Source organism: Physeter macrocephalus, chromosome 4 (assembly GCF_002837175.3).
Source record: "Physeter macrocephalus isolate SW-GA chromosome 4, ASM283717v5, whole genome shotgun sequence".
NCBI classification, from domain to species: Eukaryota; Metazoa; Chordata; class Mammalia; order Artiodactyla; family Physeteridae; genus Physeter; species Physeter macrocephalus.
The window spans coordinates 145,648,015-145,663,798 of record NC_041217.1 but is presented as its reverse complement, the minus strand read 5'-3'; the positions used below and the strand labels follow the sequence as shown (position 1 = coordinate 145,663,798).

General features: G+C 40.1%; 1 protein-coding gene across 2 annotated transcripts in view; it reads right to left on the bottom strand.

Moving 5' to 3' along the window:
• Positions 1 to 1,296: 1,296 nt before the first annotated feature.
• Positions 1,297 to 15,784, bottom strand: part of EFCAB14 (EF-hand calcium binding domain 14) — a 40,139-nt gene continuing 25,651 nt past the window's right edge. The window contains exons 5-11 of one of the 2 annotated variants that reach the window (XM_007130525.4): positions 15,432 to 15,542; positions 12,987 to 13,091; positions 11,758 to 11,949; positions 9,998 to 10,084; positions 7,436 to 7,547; positions 6,260 to 6,385; positions 1,297 to 3,563 (exon numbers count right to left, since the gene is read on the bottom strand). In XM_007130525.4, coding sequence (XP_007130587.1) covers positions 3,388 to 3,563; positions 6,260 to 6,385; positions 7,436 to 7,547; positions 9,998 to 10,084; positions 11,758 to 11,949; positions 12,987 to 13,091; positions 15,432 to 15,542 — 909 coding nt within the window. In that variant the 3' untranslated portion in view covers positions 1,297 to 3,387. The remainder of the gene's footprint in view (positions 3,564 to 6,259; positions 6,386 to 7,435; positions 7,548 to 9,997; positions 10,085 to 11,757; positions 11,950 to 12,986; positions 13,092 to 15,431; positions 15,543 to 15,784) is intronic. The other variant, XM_007130526.4, reaches the window with a different exon arrangement.

Here is a 15,784-nt window from a genome sequence, read left to right as displayed (position 1 = left end):
AAGGAGTCCATAAAAATAGGGATCAAAGCAGATTTTTTTCTTAGTAATTGGGGGGATGGGGGAGCGAGCCTTTAATCACAGACACAGTGAGAGAAAAAAAGAAATGTTTTATTTAAATTAAAATTATTTTATTACTGATATTAAATTAGCAAAGCCCAAATCAAGTGATGGAAATCTTGAATTCCCTCCCCAAACAGAACCAAAATTGCTTAAACATTACCAAAATAGCTCCACTTAAGCAAAGTAGATTTACATTTCTTAATATGAGAAAACAACAAGGTAGGTTAGGTTCGTATAACAAACAGTACACGCTCTATAAAGTCTCAGGAATACCCAAATGTGTTCTGGTTTGGATATGAAAGAGGGGACCATATCAAACTGGCATTGGTAAGCAAGCCAATGAGGTGTAGCAAACAAAAGCTGTTACTAAAAACAACTCAACAGCAGGCCATATGAGTATGAGCCCATCACAGTCAAAATCTTCAACTGTGACCGGCAAGACCAACACGGGGGGCGCGGGGGCGCGCAGATGTGGTTACGTCCAGAGATATAATGTGAGGGGAAATGCCAAAGGAAGGGAAAGAAACCAGCAGCAGGTGAAGGGTGTCCACTCTTCAGCTGTGCTGTATCAGACACAATCCTAAGAGCCAGGCCCTTCTCGGCCTTTAAGACGACACTACAGTCATCCCTAAGCCAGGTTCTCTCTTCTTTTGGTTCTTCTCTTTCCTATAATACATTGCCTCTCTGCTTTATGGGGGAGGCTCTTTAGGTAAACATTATACCAGATAGAAGGCGAAAGAAAAACAGGACCAAGAAGACATGCTTTGGGTAACTCGGGAAAGCAGCAGGAGGAGGTGCCGGAGTGAAAAGGTAAAAGCATTTGAAACGAAAACCAAAACCAAACTCACTAGTACTACCTAGCCTTCCTCTCAGGGCTGAGGTGTGGTAGGTGAGGCTTGATTACAGATCGACACAAGTCATAGGTTGGATAAGTTAAGACAACTTTCAAATAAAAATCCCAAATTAATACTGAATGATATAGGCTTATGAGAATTCTTTTTTTAAGCCAATGAATATGCTCAACTTAGAACAAAGGAGTTCAAGATGTCCTACTTCTGCCTGGGAGATATGGCACTTTCCCAGGCGGTGTGGCGAGGGTACTCACAGGTCTGAGGGTGCAGCAGGAACACCTCTGCCAAATCTGGTGGGGAGAGGATGGAACCATCCAGCTGGCTCAGGGATGATGGTAGGTGGCGGACAAGCTTCAGGTGGGAAGAATGGAGGCTAAACTAAAAAGCACAGCTGATGCAAAAGAAAACTATATACGAAGAGTTAAGGTGTCCTCAAAGTATTTGCCTATGAATAAGAATTTGAAACTAAAAAGGACAAGCTACATTACCCTCAAGTATACTTCATATAAATCAGTTCTCAAAAAAATACCTTCCAGGTACAGACATACTATTTATGGTACAGTACATATAAATATAGCAGTATAATTCAATTTATTGCTAGAATTTTATTTGGTTGTTACAAAATCTGCAAGGGTATATATATTAAAAAGGGGGGGAGCATGAAAGGCAGCCAGAAGAGTAAGTTATCTTCAAGTTACCTAAAGTGCCAGGCTAATTTTATAGTATATTTAAACCTTTCCAAGAAAGTAAAATAGCATAGGTAGGCAAAAGGAATTGTTTGAGAGAGAGAAATAGAGCGAGAAGCATAAGCCACAATGAGGTAAGCAGACACATTCATGGGAAAAGACTTCATCCTACTTTAACTAAATTTTAATATTTCTAGAAAAAAAAACCAAGGTTAGCCAACACCGAGCTGAACATCATATAAAGAAAAAAACCAGCCCTTAAATATTTAAGGGTGCTCCACTGCATCCATGGCTAACAGGGCAACTTGGACAAAGTTAAAATGGAAACAAGCTTTACTAAAGAAGTCTGAAAGCTTCTCTAGTTTCTCCCTGACTTGGCCTACAGCACAGTTAAGTTTTGCAGAGTTTTCCTTTTTGTTGCCTGAAGATTGCTTCTAAGATCAACACAGCACACACAGAGGTGACATGGAGGAATAATTCCTTCCAGTTCAGGGACCTTTAGTAGCAGGGCTACAGAAGTATTTAACGGGAGAAGTACTGCACTTGCTTGTATTAGATTTGCTGCCATCACGTGAAGCCCCCCGCCCTAGGCCTACCTGCCATGTTTGGCATCCTCTGGACAGAAAGCCTCTAGCTATTTCTCAGCTGTAATAGTAAGGAAACCTAATATGATTTCAGGTGTTTCATTTCACAACCTTTTTGGCCTTAGTCAGCCCACAGAAGAACATATTAGGTTCTTGGTTAGGCCCCAGGTAAAATCACAAGAAGTTTCCTGGATCAAAATTAGAGGCAGAGCTTTCCTCTATAGTTCCTGAGTAGCCAGGCTGAGACAGTGGCCGAGGGACTGCAGCCCTGCCATTCAGAATGGAGACAGTATCAGAGGTGAAAGTCAGTTACGGCTTAAAGGTAGACTTGAGTGGCTGCGTGAGGGAAGATATTCTAGTTCACTCAGGGAGGAAATGTAGCTCCCACTGGATAACTTTTTATGCTCATAAACCCTGAAACAGGATTAAAAGAGAGAAAATCCCCAACCAGACTTCTCTGGTTCACAGGTTGGGAGGAGCTGAGAGGATAGACCAAAGAGCCAGAATCCTGAGCCTGGAGGCAGCACCATCCCCACAGTGTCCACTCCCTAAATCTACTCCCCCAGCACCAGGCCAAACCCCATGGCAGCACCCAAAGAGGATGTCTTAAGGAGATGGGGACACAGCTTCAAGCTGCTACCAGATCAGATTAGCAATTTTTAACAGCAAGTCATTTGTTCATGTCCTGTTTCAAACCATTCTTCCTACTTCCCACAAAATATGCACAACTCTTTCATTTTAAATATTTACAAACAGAAAAGGTCTATCTGTTAAAGGAAAGACATTTTCTGAGTCTGTATAAAGTGCAGCTAATTTAAGGCAAATTTATGCGAAATATAAAAGGTGGCTTATTCTCTCTATATACACATTTTCCAGTTTTAAAAGATAAGGTCTCCTCCCCTCAAAAAAAAAGGAAAGAGAAAAAAAGAGGGCTTGACATATTTTCTGGCAATTTTAAAATTAAGATCCTACTGGTTTAAGGAAATCATAGATTTCTGAATATCATATTATAAGTAAAATGGTCTTTTTTAAAAAAATAACTTTTACATAGCTTTTTCAAACAAAGTTAAAAGGTGGCAATGTGTCTGCTACTGTAGTTTGGAGGACTGGAGGATTGATGGGTAGGTAGAAGGGTTGTTTTTGTTAGCTGAGTAGATATTAGGTAGTCCAGGGCATACATCCATTTCTAAAATAAGCCTGATGAGGCTAGACACCTAAAGCTACTCTTAGCTCCAGGAATGAGTATCTTCCGTCTCCATCAGAATCAAACTCCCTCAAACGCTCTGGTTCTGGCACAGTAGAATGTACGGAGTCCCAGATTTCCTGGTAGGTCAGCTTCCCATCCACATCCTGCCCAGTCTTATGGAATAAATCCTGAAGATCTGTTAAAAAGGAATTACAAAAAAATGTATATGTCTATACATATAACTAAATTTAGTTAACAGTTTAAAAAATAGTCTCAACAGAATTTTAAGCACTGAAAGAAAAGCTACTTTGCAGACTTTGTTCCCAAAAGGTAAAGTTTAAGATCTCACTAAATCTGAAAGACTAATTCTTGATCCTTTAAGAATGAGAGGAACACTGTAGGGCACTATTGTCCCAAAATAGAATCAGTGACAGATAATCACAGGAGAAGTGAATGGACTGGCTTTCTCTCTGTTCAGGACCTTTCTTTTAGATTTTCCAGATTTTATTCTTATGTTGAAGGGGTGGAAAGGACTGTAGAAGCCTAAAGAGCTAACTGATAGGAGCTCTGATAGCCTATAAAACAGACTACGTATGGCATATTGTCAGTTCAACAGTTACTATTTAACCTAGCAATTCCATTCCTAGGGTATATACTCAAGAGAAATGAAAACATGTTGTCTACACAAAAAGTTGTATACGTTTGTTCATAGCTTCATTGTTCCTAATAGTCAAAAAGTAGAAACAACCCAAATGTCCATCAACTAATGAAAGGATAAACAAAATGCAGTATATCCGTAGGGTGGAATATTATTCAGTCATAAAAAGGAATGAAATATTGCTGCACGCCACAACATGCATGCCAACCTTGAAAACATTATGCTAAGTGAAAGGAGCATATTGAAAGAAAGAAGTGTACATAAGACCACGTATTATGATTCCACTTATATGAAACACCCAGAATAGGCAAATCCAAAGAGACAGTGGTTGAGAGATTAGTGGCTGCCAGGGGTGGGGGCAGGGGGATAACAGGGTGTAACTGTTCTCTCTTGGAGACTGACCCCCTCCCCAACTCAAGAGAGGGACCTATAATAAATACCTAGGAGGGCCGATTGTTTACACAACATCTAAAAAGGGCTTGGATGTGTCCCCACTGAATGACTTAGTGGATTCAGTCTCTAATACCAGAGGACAGTACTGTCAAGCAATTTTGTAGACAAGCTTTTGGGTAAGTCCCTACTTTTAGTCCTAAGACAGCCCCAACAAAGCAGCTAAATAAAGTCTCAAAAGCTCTCCGAAAAGCCAGAAAAGCAGTGAGACACTTGTTCCCAATGCCTGCCACCAAGTGGTTAGCTGGAAAATGTTTGTGTGTGTGTACATGGGGCATGAGTTTATAGAGCATGCTATGTACTCTATAGCAGTATTCAAATAAAAATCTGATTGGTGCCTCAGGTCATTTATAAAATGTAGTCATTCAAAAGTGTGTAAGGTCTACATTAGGGATTAAAGTATAAATGTTAAATTGGCTATTTCTTAATCTGCTCTAACAGTCTTTCCTCCTTTTATTCTCATCAATTCTTGATGTAATAATGAAGAGTAGGAGGAGGCAACTTGTGTTGCCAATAAACACAACTTAACACTTTCTTGTCTCTCCAGAAAACAGAAAAAAAAAATTGGGGACAGGGAAAAAAGTAATTACATTTAAATGACAATATAAATTTAAGCCTTCTATGCTTTAAAAGCATTAATTGTAGCCTGTAGACAACTCATTCACTTAACAAATATTCACATGTACCAGGCACTAGGCTAGGGGCTGGGAGTGAAGTTAAATGTTATAGGTCCCCAGGAAATTACAAGGGAGTGACACGTGCAAATATAAGATATTATGAGTGCATACACAGGAGGAGCGTAATCCAGTCCTGGGAGGTAGGAAAATGTTTCCTGCTGTGGAAAGGTATCTAAACTGAGGTGAAGAGCCAGGCAGAGATAGGGTGACAGGAATGGGTGATTTTTCAGGCAGTTAGCAGGTGCAAAAACAGGAGACCAAACACCACGAAGAGGGATGGAACACACACTGTTGGAAGCAAGGCAAGCACATTTCTCTGTGAATCATATCCTTCCTACTGAAGTTTTTCTTGCTGATTTTCAGCCAAAGGACCCCTCATTTTCGGAGGGCTCTGACAAATAGGGTCAACTTTTACTTTATTTCGCTAATCTCACAGTATTGTGTTTGCTTGCTTGTCTTCTCCACTAGACTGTTATATCCATGAAGAAAGTGAGAATGATTCTTTTTTGTTTTGTTTTGTTTTTTGTGGTTTTTTTGCGGTATGCGGGCCTCTCACTGTTGTGGCCTCTCCCGTTGCGGAGCACAGGTTCCGGATGCGCAGGCTCAGCGGCCATGGCTCACGGGCCCAGCCGCTCCGCGGCACGTGGGATCTTCCCGGATCCCCTGCATCGGCAGGCGGACTCTCAACCACTGCGCCACCAGGGAAGCCCGAGAATGATTCTTATACTGTATTCTTCTTACTGCTTACACTTGGTCTAACTAGGCACTCATTGAATGAATGAAGAAAACTCTAAAAAACATTCATAGAGAGATAGTGTAGTGCAGGGTGGTTAAGAGTGCAAACTGCCTTGGTGTGAATTTTGCCTCAATCAAGTATTTACTATGTGGACTTAGGTAGTTTCCCTATCAGTAAAATGGGTATAATACATGAATACTGATGGTCCCAGGATTGTTATCAGGATTATATGATATAATGCATATCAAGTATCTGGCCTATAGGAAGTGCTCAATCAATGTTAGATATCATTCTTTATCTTACAAGTTAAAAAAGTCAGAAAGTTATAACTTTGAGCATTTCGTCTATCACACCATAATATAAAAATTTACCTTCCATGCTAGAAATTCCTGGTAGGGAGACAGGCTTTAGCTGGGCAGCTTTCTCAATCTGGCCTCCAAGAGACCGTGGGAATTTTGGCAATGCTGATGGCTTTGATGTGAAACTCTGAACTTGCTCTGTAACAAACAATAGAGTTTTAGATTACTAATGTGACACCAAATTAAACCAGTATTGAAGGTCCTAACCTTTTAGGGCAAATTCATATGTACTTAATTTAAGAAAAACAGCTGAGAATTAAGTAGCATAGTGACTACATGAAGTTAAAGATACGAATTGAGATGTTTTGTGGATAAATGAAGATCAATCAATATTATGTAACATTAAGGTTTGAAGCCATGGTCCCACTGGATGCTCTTATAGTACAAGTTAGCATTCCACATGTTTAGAGGTTGAGAGTTCAAGCTGCAAGTGAGAAAAGCATTGGGTATTTGACATCCTAGGAGCTGTGCTATGAGCCCGATCTGGGGGTATGTGCCACCAGACCAGCTGGTGCTGAAAGAGTGCTAACATACGATTATGTAGCACAGTGTCAGGGCAAGGCCTCCCACCGTACTTTGTCTCTCACTTAAAAGAGAATAAGAGAAGTTGTATTGCTTTCCCCAAAATGAAAAATACTTGTGGGAGGGTAGGGGTCAAGACCAACATAATATAATGCCGTGGTTACATCCTCATAGAGCAGCACCAGCAGAGGTTGATGCACCTGCTAATATCGATTAGGTTATGTCCCTGACTAAAGCCAAAGGCCCTTCCAACCCAATGATCCCATTGTTATTTGTTAATGGTTTTTCAGAAGGACTAATATTTATTTTTAAGTAAATTTTTATGCATTTACAGAAATGAATACTCCCGTAAACAACATTTAGGGCTGGTTTAATACATGCTACAACAGTAATGTTTTTGTCTATAATTGGATGCAGACAGCATGGAGAAGTCTATTTCCAGCTAAACATTACCCATTTTTCCCTTAATAGACTGGAGTACAAATCATGTGCAAAATGGGCTTTTTCTAAATGAAAGCAAAGTGTAGCAGCTTCATCTCAGTGAGCTCAGGCATCATTCACTCAGTGCCATCAGTCCTGCTGGAACACCTTTCCCCACTCTCTGTGTGGGAGGTGAGCTGCCCAAGCCTGCGTGAAATATTCAGAAGCCAACCCTGAATATCTCACCTTCATCGGCAGTCTCTGGAGGCCTGCTGCTCTCAGGTTTGTTTGTGAGAGCACTGATCAGCTGCAGTTTCTCTCTGAGCTTGGATACCTGAGAATCTGAACTATCTTCTTTCTGTCCAAAACAAAGATCACAGAAGGTTTAAGGCGGAAGGAAGACCTCATCTGATTCTTCATGATATAACCAAAGCCTATTTAGCCTGTAGTGCTTGACCCCGAGTAGGCTTCCTCTGAAGGCAATGAAGGAATGAACCAACAATTACTAGAGATATCTTCAGTACTCAGTGTTGATCAGGGCCTGGCTGGATTTGAGCCTAGACCATCAAGGGAACATTATGCTACAGATGATCTGATTCACTGTGTGCATTTGGCGGAAGGGGAAGGCAAGCATGTGTCAGCAGTAAAGGAAACATACCCTTGCTCAGGTGCTGTTGTGATACCCATTTTCTAAATGGGTAGGATATTGTTTTCTAGGTACTATTTCACACTAACTAAATAATTTTCCTGAATAGCTTACTTCACCTTGTGACTAGATCGCTTTAGGCAGCTTTATGCTCTTATCACCTTAAAAAAAAAAAAAAAAAAAAAAAAAAAAAAGCAACCAAACCACAAGTATTCCCCCTGATCTTCCTTCTCTGCCACATGGTAATGATTCAACTGGTGGCAGGAACTGTTAGGAACATAAGGGAGCTATAATTTCTTTCTTTTTTTTTTTTTTTTTTTTTTTTACTGTTCTTCATTCATTTGTTTCTTTTTTAACATCTTTATTGGAGTATAATTGCTTTATAATGAATGGTGTGTTAGTTTCTGCTTTATAACAAAGTGAATCCACTATACATATATATATATATCCCCATATCTCTTCCCTCTTGCCTCTCCCTCCCTCCCACCCTCCCTATCCCACCCCTCTAGGTGGTCACAAAGCACTAAGCTGATCAGGGAGCTATAATATTTCTAATTCGAGGCCTTACTTGTATCTTAAAAAAATTTTTTTTCCCCTACCCTGCCTCATTCCCAGATGATATAGTGGCATATAAAAAATACAATTAATTATAAAAAGAGCGAAGTCTGGTTTCTGTGAGGTCAGTTTCTAACTGCGTAGACTAGCGTGAAAGGTCCTGAGCCCATGTTTAGTTAGAATATCGACCATTACACATTTCTTTTATTCAATATATATTTATTTATTTCTCCCCTATCCTTATTCTACCCTGTTATTGTACAGTAGATCACTCTTAGTTTATTTAGGGAGCTAAAATATGGATGTATATAGCTAAAACTAGGTACTAAATGCTTGAATAATTTATGGCAAGGAGAAATTACATTTCTTTTGGACACTTAGATGAGGTAGGACAAACGGACTAATACATTGGGGTAAGAGTTAAAAACGCAGTGTCAGAAAGTAAAGCCAAAAAATTCAGGCAAAAATGTGTACTAGCTCTATTTTATTCTGATATTTACTGTCAAAATCTGAACTGTTGCTGAAATAACTACTATTTTCCAATAGTAACCACCCGTTACTTTTTTTGTGCTTGAACATTTTTATATGGATCTTAAATTTTTCTTGTCATTCTCTAGGTGAAGATAAATTTTTTGGGGGGTAGCAGCAGTTAGAAAACTCAACAAAAGCCTAGCTTATAAAGCACTAAAATCTTAATATATGTGATTTTTATCCAGACAATACAAAACTGTTAAGGAAGAACAAATCTAGATGCAAAGCATTACATTGAAAACTGCCTGACATATGGTTCATTTCCAAGTTCATTTCCTGTGAACCCTATCCTGAGCTCATCGAATGCAATGTGCATCTGAAATGATATTTTAGTTACTCAGTCACAATCTTTCTGGCTTTTCCTTTATTTTAGCCCAGATCTTATAATATTAAACAGTACTCTAATCACAGAGAATGCTGAAAGCAAACTTTCTTTCCTGGGATAACAAAGCACATCACAGACTACTTGTCGTATCTTGACAATATGTCTGGGAAGAACAAAAAAAGGAAAGGTACAAGGTGAAGGGAACTGGTTGAAGCTTAAAGGGACTATGTATGTACTGAGACCGCAATCTTTCTTTTCCCCCTTCCACCCCCCAAGAGTCTGTAATTTTAAAAATAAGATATAATTTTTAGTTTAGACACCATTTTTAGATTATCTGTGCCTCTCATCATTAGTACAGATAACTTACTGTCTTAGCTTAAAAGTCACTTCCTTAGGGAAGCCTTCCTGTTCTCTGTTAGCACTGTTATACCCTATACCTTTCCTCTGTAGCACTTATCATACTCGTGATTATCTGCTCAATTATGTGTTAATGATCTTCTGGCTGATGGACTTTGAGCTCCACCAGAATAGGTGTCACGTGTCTACCCTGCTCACTGTGGTCACACCAGCTCCTAGCAAAGAGCTGGGCAAGGGGCAGGTTCCTGAAAAAGTATTTGCTTATTTACCAATATACTAATTTACTAATTACTTTGTCTTGAAGTTTCAAAAAAAGACCAAAGTGCTCCCTTTGAGAAAGAAGCAGGTGCTCATGCATTTATTCTTACTTCAGAGAAAGCCTCCTATTATTTACCTTTATGCTCTGGGATTTCACTGACTCTGTTCTGTTGGTCACTTGATGCAAAGACTCTCTCTTCAGAGTGGCAGCTCCATCATTCATCTTAAAGGGTAAAAGGAACAAAGCAAGAGAAGATTAAAGGAAAACATTAAAACTTAAACAACATCCAGCATTTTAAAAACAAACTGGCCAAACTTATTTAAAGGGTCTCGATATACAACTGATTCACTATGCTGTACACCTGAAACTAACACAACGTTGTAAATCAACTATACTCCAATAAAAATTTAAAATAAATAAATAAATAAAGGGTCTCAGAACACTTTCAACAGAAAACCAGCAGGAGAATGAGAGAAGAGAGGGAGAAAGGCCTCAGAGAGATAAAGCTGAAACTGGTGCTTCTAGTTGCCGTCACAAACTTTAAAATTTTGAAGTATAAAAGGCGAGAGGACTTCCACCCAAAACCATGCTGGGTATGATGCTGCTGGAAGAAACAGTAGGACAGATGGCACTATTAGCAATTTCCTCTTCTGGAAAAAAATAGGGTGAGGAGGGGAGGGACAGTATGGAGAGTTTTGGGGCTGGTGAGTTTTCACTATAAGCCTTGAAAACCAACCTTCAAGCCCTAATACTCATCAAATCACCCAAAATTCCTAGCCTCTACTGTACTCAGTTTAGCTAAGTTCAAAAAGGCTTTTAAAAATAAGGCTCCTTTAATCTTCACAGCTTTGTAGTAAATTACACACCCCTGTAAAGGAGGAAGAGGAGCAGGTCCTCTTACTCTACCCTCAAAGCCAAGGCCGGGCAACTTGCCAGGGCTCCACTGTAGCAGAGCCAGTTCAAAGGCTGCTTCCTATGTGCCAGAGCTTGACTTTACTTGTAGGCTTGCTTCCAGCTTTGGTAGTTACTTGATTTATACAACTTATAAAATTTATACAATTTATACAGTTACTTGACTTATACAATTTATACGATCTCCTGTATTTGGTTTCCATTTTTATATGCCTATGTCTTTGCTGTATGAAATCTTTAAGAGTGGGGCTTGCAGCTATTAAAAAATAACCCACGTGGATTCCAGAACAATGTATATGTGAAAGGTGATTAAAAGAAACAACCACCACATCTTATTTGCAATAACATGAAAACCAGTAAACCATACGGTCTGTCAGCATCAGTGACTTAGTATGTCATTCAGGTTCCTCTTATGTAAAATGAGAGGATAGACTCAATGATCTCTTAAGGGGAGGAGCTGGTCTGACTGATGTCTTAAATAGCTTTCCTGACATTAACTGCAAGGGGATCCCCCTCATATGCCCATGAAACAGGACAAGTCTGAAAGCTGAGTCTGGGCTTAGAGAAATGACAAAAGATTCTCTAGTTATTGTCACTGTCATTGTTCCCACCCTTAATAAATTAAAAAAGTAAAGATCAAGAAGACCTCCCTTGGAAATATGTGCCGGAGCTTCCCTACCAGATGAGTCACTGGTAACATAAAAGGAAGCGTGTCATCTCTGCCAACTACTTGTGGTGAGGCCTTGGCAAGCAACTGAACCTCTCTACATCTCCCTTCCAAATCAGGACTGACATCGTCTGTGCCATTCACATCACAGAACTAGTGTAAGGATTAAAGGAGACAAGGATTAAGCATAACACAAACGTGGAGCCTCTCAAGTATCCCAGAAGTCATGGTCTGAAAAGGTTGTGGAATGTCATCCATGTACAGACAAAACACACTGCAACAAAGAACATGTCACAAAAGACGTGAAGAGGCTTACCATGCTGAAGGACAGGTTCGCTTGCTTTTCTACCTTGCTCATAGCAACCAGATCTCTTTCTATCAAGTTGACTCTCTGGGTAAGATTACTGACTGTCTCATTCATCCCCTCGAGTTTAAGATCATTCTCTCTCTGGTACCCCACTAGGGCACTGTTTACCTCCTCTAAAAAGTTGTGGAGGTACAGGATATCCTGGAGTGGAAATAAATCAAGTTGTGGAATCCAGCTAAAGACATGTACTAGACAAGCAAGCCAGCAGCACTGAACAACCATTATTATGTCAACTTATTGAAGTAAACTCCTTTTCCTGCTCTTGACCATTGATCGTCAGTCTCTGTTTTGTCCCTCCACTCTGAACTGCACCCAGTTTACTCCCTCTGGAATTGTCTGACCTCAGTTAGACAGGAGGGGGAAAGAGGGAAGAGAATGCCAACATGATTCACTCTCTAGTCCCAGAAAGTTGAGAGCTTGGGAATTGATTTCCCAATGTTTACCTCACCTGCTGGCGAGAAAGCCTGCTGGGTTATTGACTGAAACGCTCATTAACCTAATTTGTCAGAACAAAACTACTGTAGAAACAATACCAATCACTGAATTGGCTCATGTAGCAAAACCATAACATGTAGTGCATTATTTAGCACAAGATTCAATTATTTTTGACATTCTCCAGTACTGATTGTTATTTAGAAAGGAATGATGATTATAGGCTTTAAAGGGCATTAAACTCAGGACAGGAATTCTTCTCAGTGAAGATTTCTTTTATTCTTTTTAATGTGATTCTGAACTCATCCTTTTCCCTCCTCTGGTCTTTAGAAAATCTTGATTTTCAAGTATATGCTTTCTAATGTTCTTAGTATTTACTGTGACCCAAAACAGCCATCACTTTGAATTAATCTGCTATCCATCCATCTTTAACTTGCCCAGATTGCTATTCAAAAACGGTTCAAAAACAGTTTCAGGATAATCTGGTCACTTTATGACTTTCAAGATGTGAAAAGGAATTTACTCCACTGTTCGACATGCAGGGAGAAAAAGCAGACTGCCAAGGAAGACACAGGCAGCACGCTGGCTCCCTGACAGAGCCACACACACCCCGCCTCTGCTCAGCTCTCAGGCAGGAAAACGTGTGCATGAGATGCCTGCTCAGGGATCGCAACATGGAGCCTACACTACTCAGGCCGCCTCCAGAGTTCACTGGTCACAGGGAGTTAAGCCAGAGTCAAAAGTACCTGTTTCAAATTCTCACTCTGGGTTTTACTGTCAAGCTCAGATGTAGCTGAAGGTGATGGAATGATCTGGTTGCTTCCACTGGTTTCCTTTAAGGCGTGCTGATTCTGTGAACAGGAATGAAGGTTGGTATAGGCAATAAGTAATAACTAAGTCTACTTATCCATCAGGGATGGTCCTGGAACATTCCAACTTCTCACAGGTGGCATCCACAGATTAATCAACAATTATTTCCCAGGAGCCTTGGTATGACCAATCCTGTGCTAGGCCTGAGGGCACCAGGTACTTCTGGGGATCCCCAGCCTAAAGCCTGGACTGGATCAGCAGCACCCAGACTGCGTCAGGGAACTGAGGTCCTCTGTTTCTCAGTCTCTGAATGGAATGAACTCCCTAGAAACCAGGCCTCCTCTCCCTGTCACCTGTACTCCCAGAGAAACTATACAACCACTATATCTCCCAGGACCAACTCAGTCTGAACCTAGTTAGTGTCATTGTTTTCCCAGGACTAAAGAGATTTATACATTCAGAGAACAGCCAGACAAGGAACCACTGGCTTTGGGCACTGAGCACAGTAACCAACCATGCACATTATTAGTTTTTCAGTTTGTACAGCACATGCCCAGAGTTACAAGGGTTACCCTTCCTTTCTCATCCCCTTCCCATGGCTCAAGTCTCTCCTCGTGGCAACTGAAGTATAACATGCTTACATACACTTTTCCCTCTAATGGAAAAACTTTGTATGGCTTATTCAGTAGGAGGATTACCACTGGCAACCATGGAAGTTTAAAAGATGCACATTTAATGATAACAGGATGCAACTGGTCAAAATAAATTGTTTTCCTTGAAATCTGAAATCCTAGACATTTATGTCTAGGATTTGTCAACTCTGCTTTTATAGGAAACAAATGGTAACAATAAAGAGAAAAGGAGGAGAGGATGAGAAAAAAAAGAAAAAAACCCCATGGTTCTATAAAGTATGAATTTTTGAGTTAGTAAAAAGTATTTTAGAAAATAATTACTTTGAGAAAATGCTCAAGCTATTAAAATAATAATAATAATAATAAAAGAACTGTTGAGTTAGAGAAGTCTTTATTATCATGGATCACACAGTTACTCAGTGGCAGAGTTGGAATTAGAATCCAGGGTGTCTGGATACCTAGATCAAGGCTTTTTCCTCTGGGTCAGCTCCACTAAATAAAAGTGAGGAGTATTTGTTCTGAAGAAAATGAAAAACCCTCCTTTCTAGAGCTCTAATATAGCCCAGGTCTCCTTGGCACAAACTGCCCAGTTTAAACTTGAAACTCCAAAGCTTGAAAAGAGCATGTAGGGCAGATCTAGAAATTGGTGGAGAAGCTAGGGAACTTTTGTGTGCCTTGAACTGTCCTGATTTCACATATGTATAACTCATCTCTCCAGCAGGACAGCGAGGGCTGTGCCATCCTTTTTCACCCTTCATAAATCTTTCATGGAGCTGAGTATCCATTTGGAGATTAATTAAGGCCTCTGAATGACTGCAGACAGCTTACATCTGCACAGCATTAAGCAATGTTTGAAAACAATTCCTGAGCACTGCAGGGGTTTGCTTCTGTCTCAGTTATCTGTTGCTGTATAATAAATCATCCCCAGGGACTTCCCTGGCGGTCCAGTGGTTAAGACTTCGCCTTCCAGTGCAGGGGGTGAGGGTTTGATCCCTGGTTGGGGAGCTAGGACCCCACATGCCTCGCCGCCCAAAAACCAAGGCATAAAACAGAAGCAATATTGTAACAAATTCAATAAAGACTTTTAAACCAGTCCACATCAAAAAAATAAAAAATCTTAAAAAAAAATCACCCCCAAACTTTGTGGCTTAAAACAAGTTTATTATTTCTCATGATTCTGTGGGTTGACTGGGCTCAGTGGGGGTGTGGTGGCTTCCTGTTCCCCGTGGTATAGGATGAGGTCACACACGTGGCTGTATTCGACTGCGAGACTGGCTGAAGCTGGAACACCCAAGATGGCCTTTCATCCTCTGGAGCTCCTCTTTGCTTTGCCTCTAATCATTCCCAGTCTAACAGCCCTGCCCAAACTCCTGATCCACAGAACAGTGAGAAATAATAAACTGTTGTTTTAAGCCACTAAGTCTTAGGGTGATTTGTTATGTAGCAATAAATAAGACACTTCCCCACTCCCCTTTCCTTCTTTTCCGTTTTCCTTCCTACCCATTCAGCTCTAAGGACAGTGTCTTAGTGCTGTATCTCCTCTACCACGTTAGCAAAAGACTCAGCTTTTAATCCTATCTACCTCAATTTATAGATTGCAGTAAAATCAATCAACACTGCTTATTTTATCTTTTAAAAAGGTGCCTGTGGGGCCTGTTTAGGTAAATGGAAAGTTGGTATCACAAGATTACACAGAAAAGGGTAGGCAGGAGTATGCTGACTTTCTACAGCATTTGTAGATTTCCGTACCATATCACTCTGCAGTAACTCCATGGTTTTCTTGTGTTCGTCCACAGTCTTCTGTATTGCCTCCACAGCAAGATGGACGCTGTTTAAAGTATTGCCAATGGAAGCTACACTCTGAACAGAAACATGTAGTAGGGTCAGTGTTTTTTCCTTTTTAAAAATTTTTAATAACTTATTAAGATACAACTGAGAAACAATAAACTGCACGTATTTAAAATGTATAACTTGATAAGTTTTTACATATATATATATATATATATATATATATATATACACCTGTGAAACCATTACCACAATCAAGATAATAAACATCCATCACCCCCAAGTTTCCTCATGCCTCTTTGTAATTCTTCCTT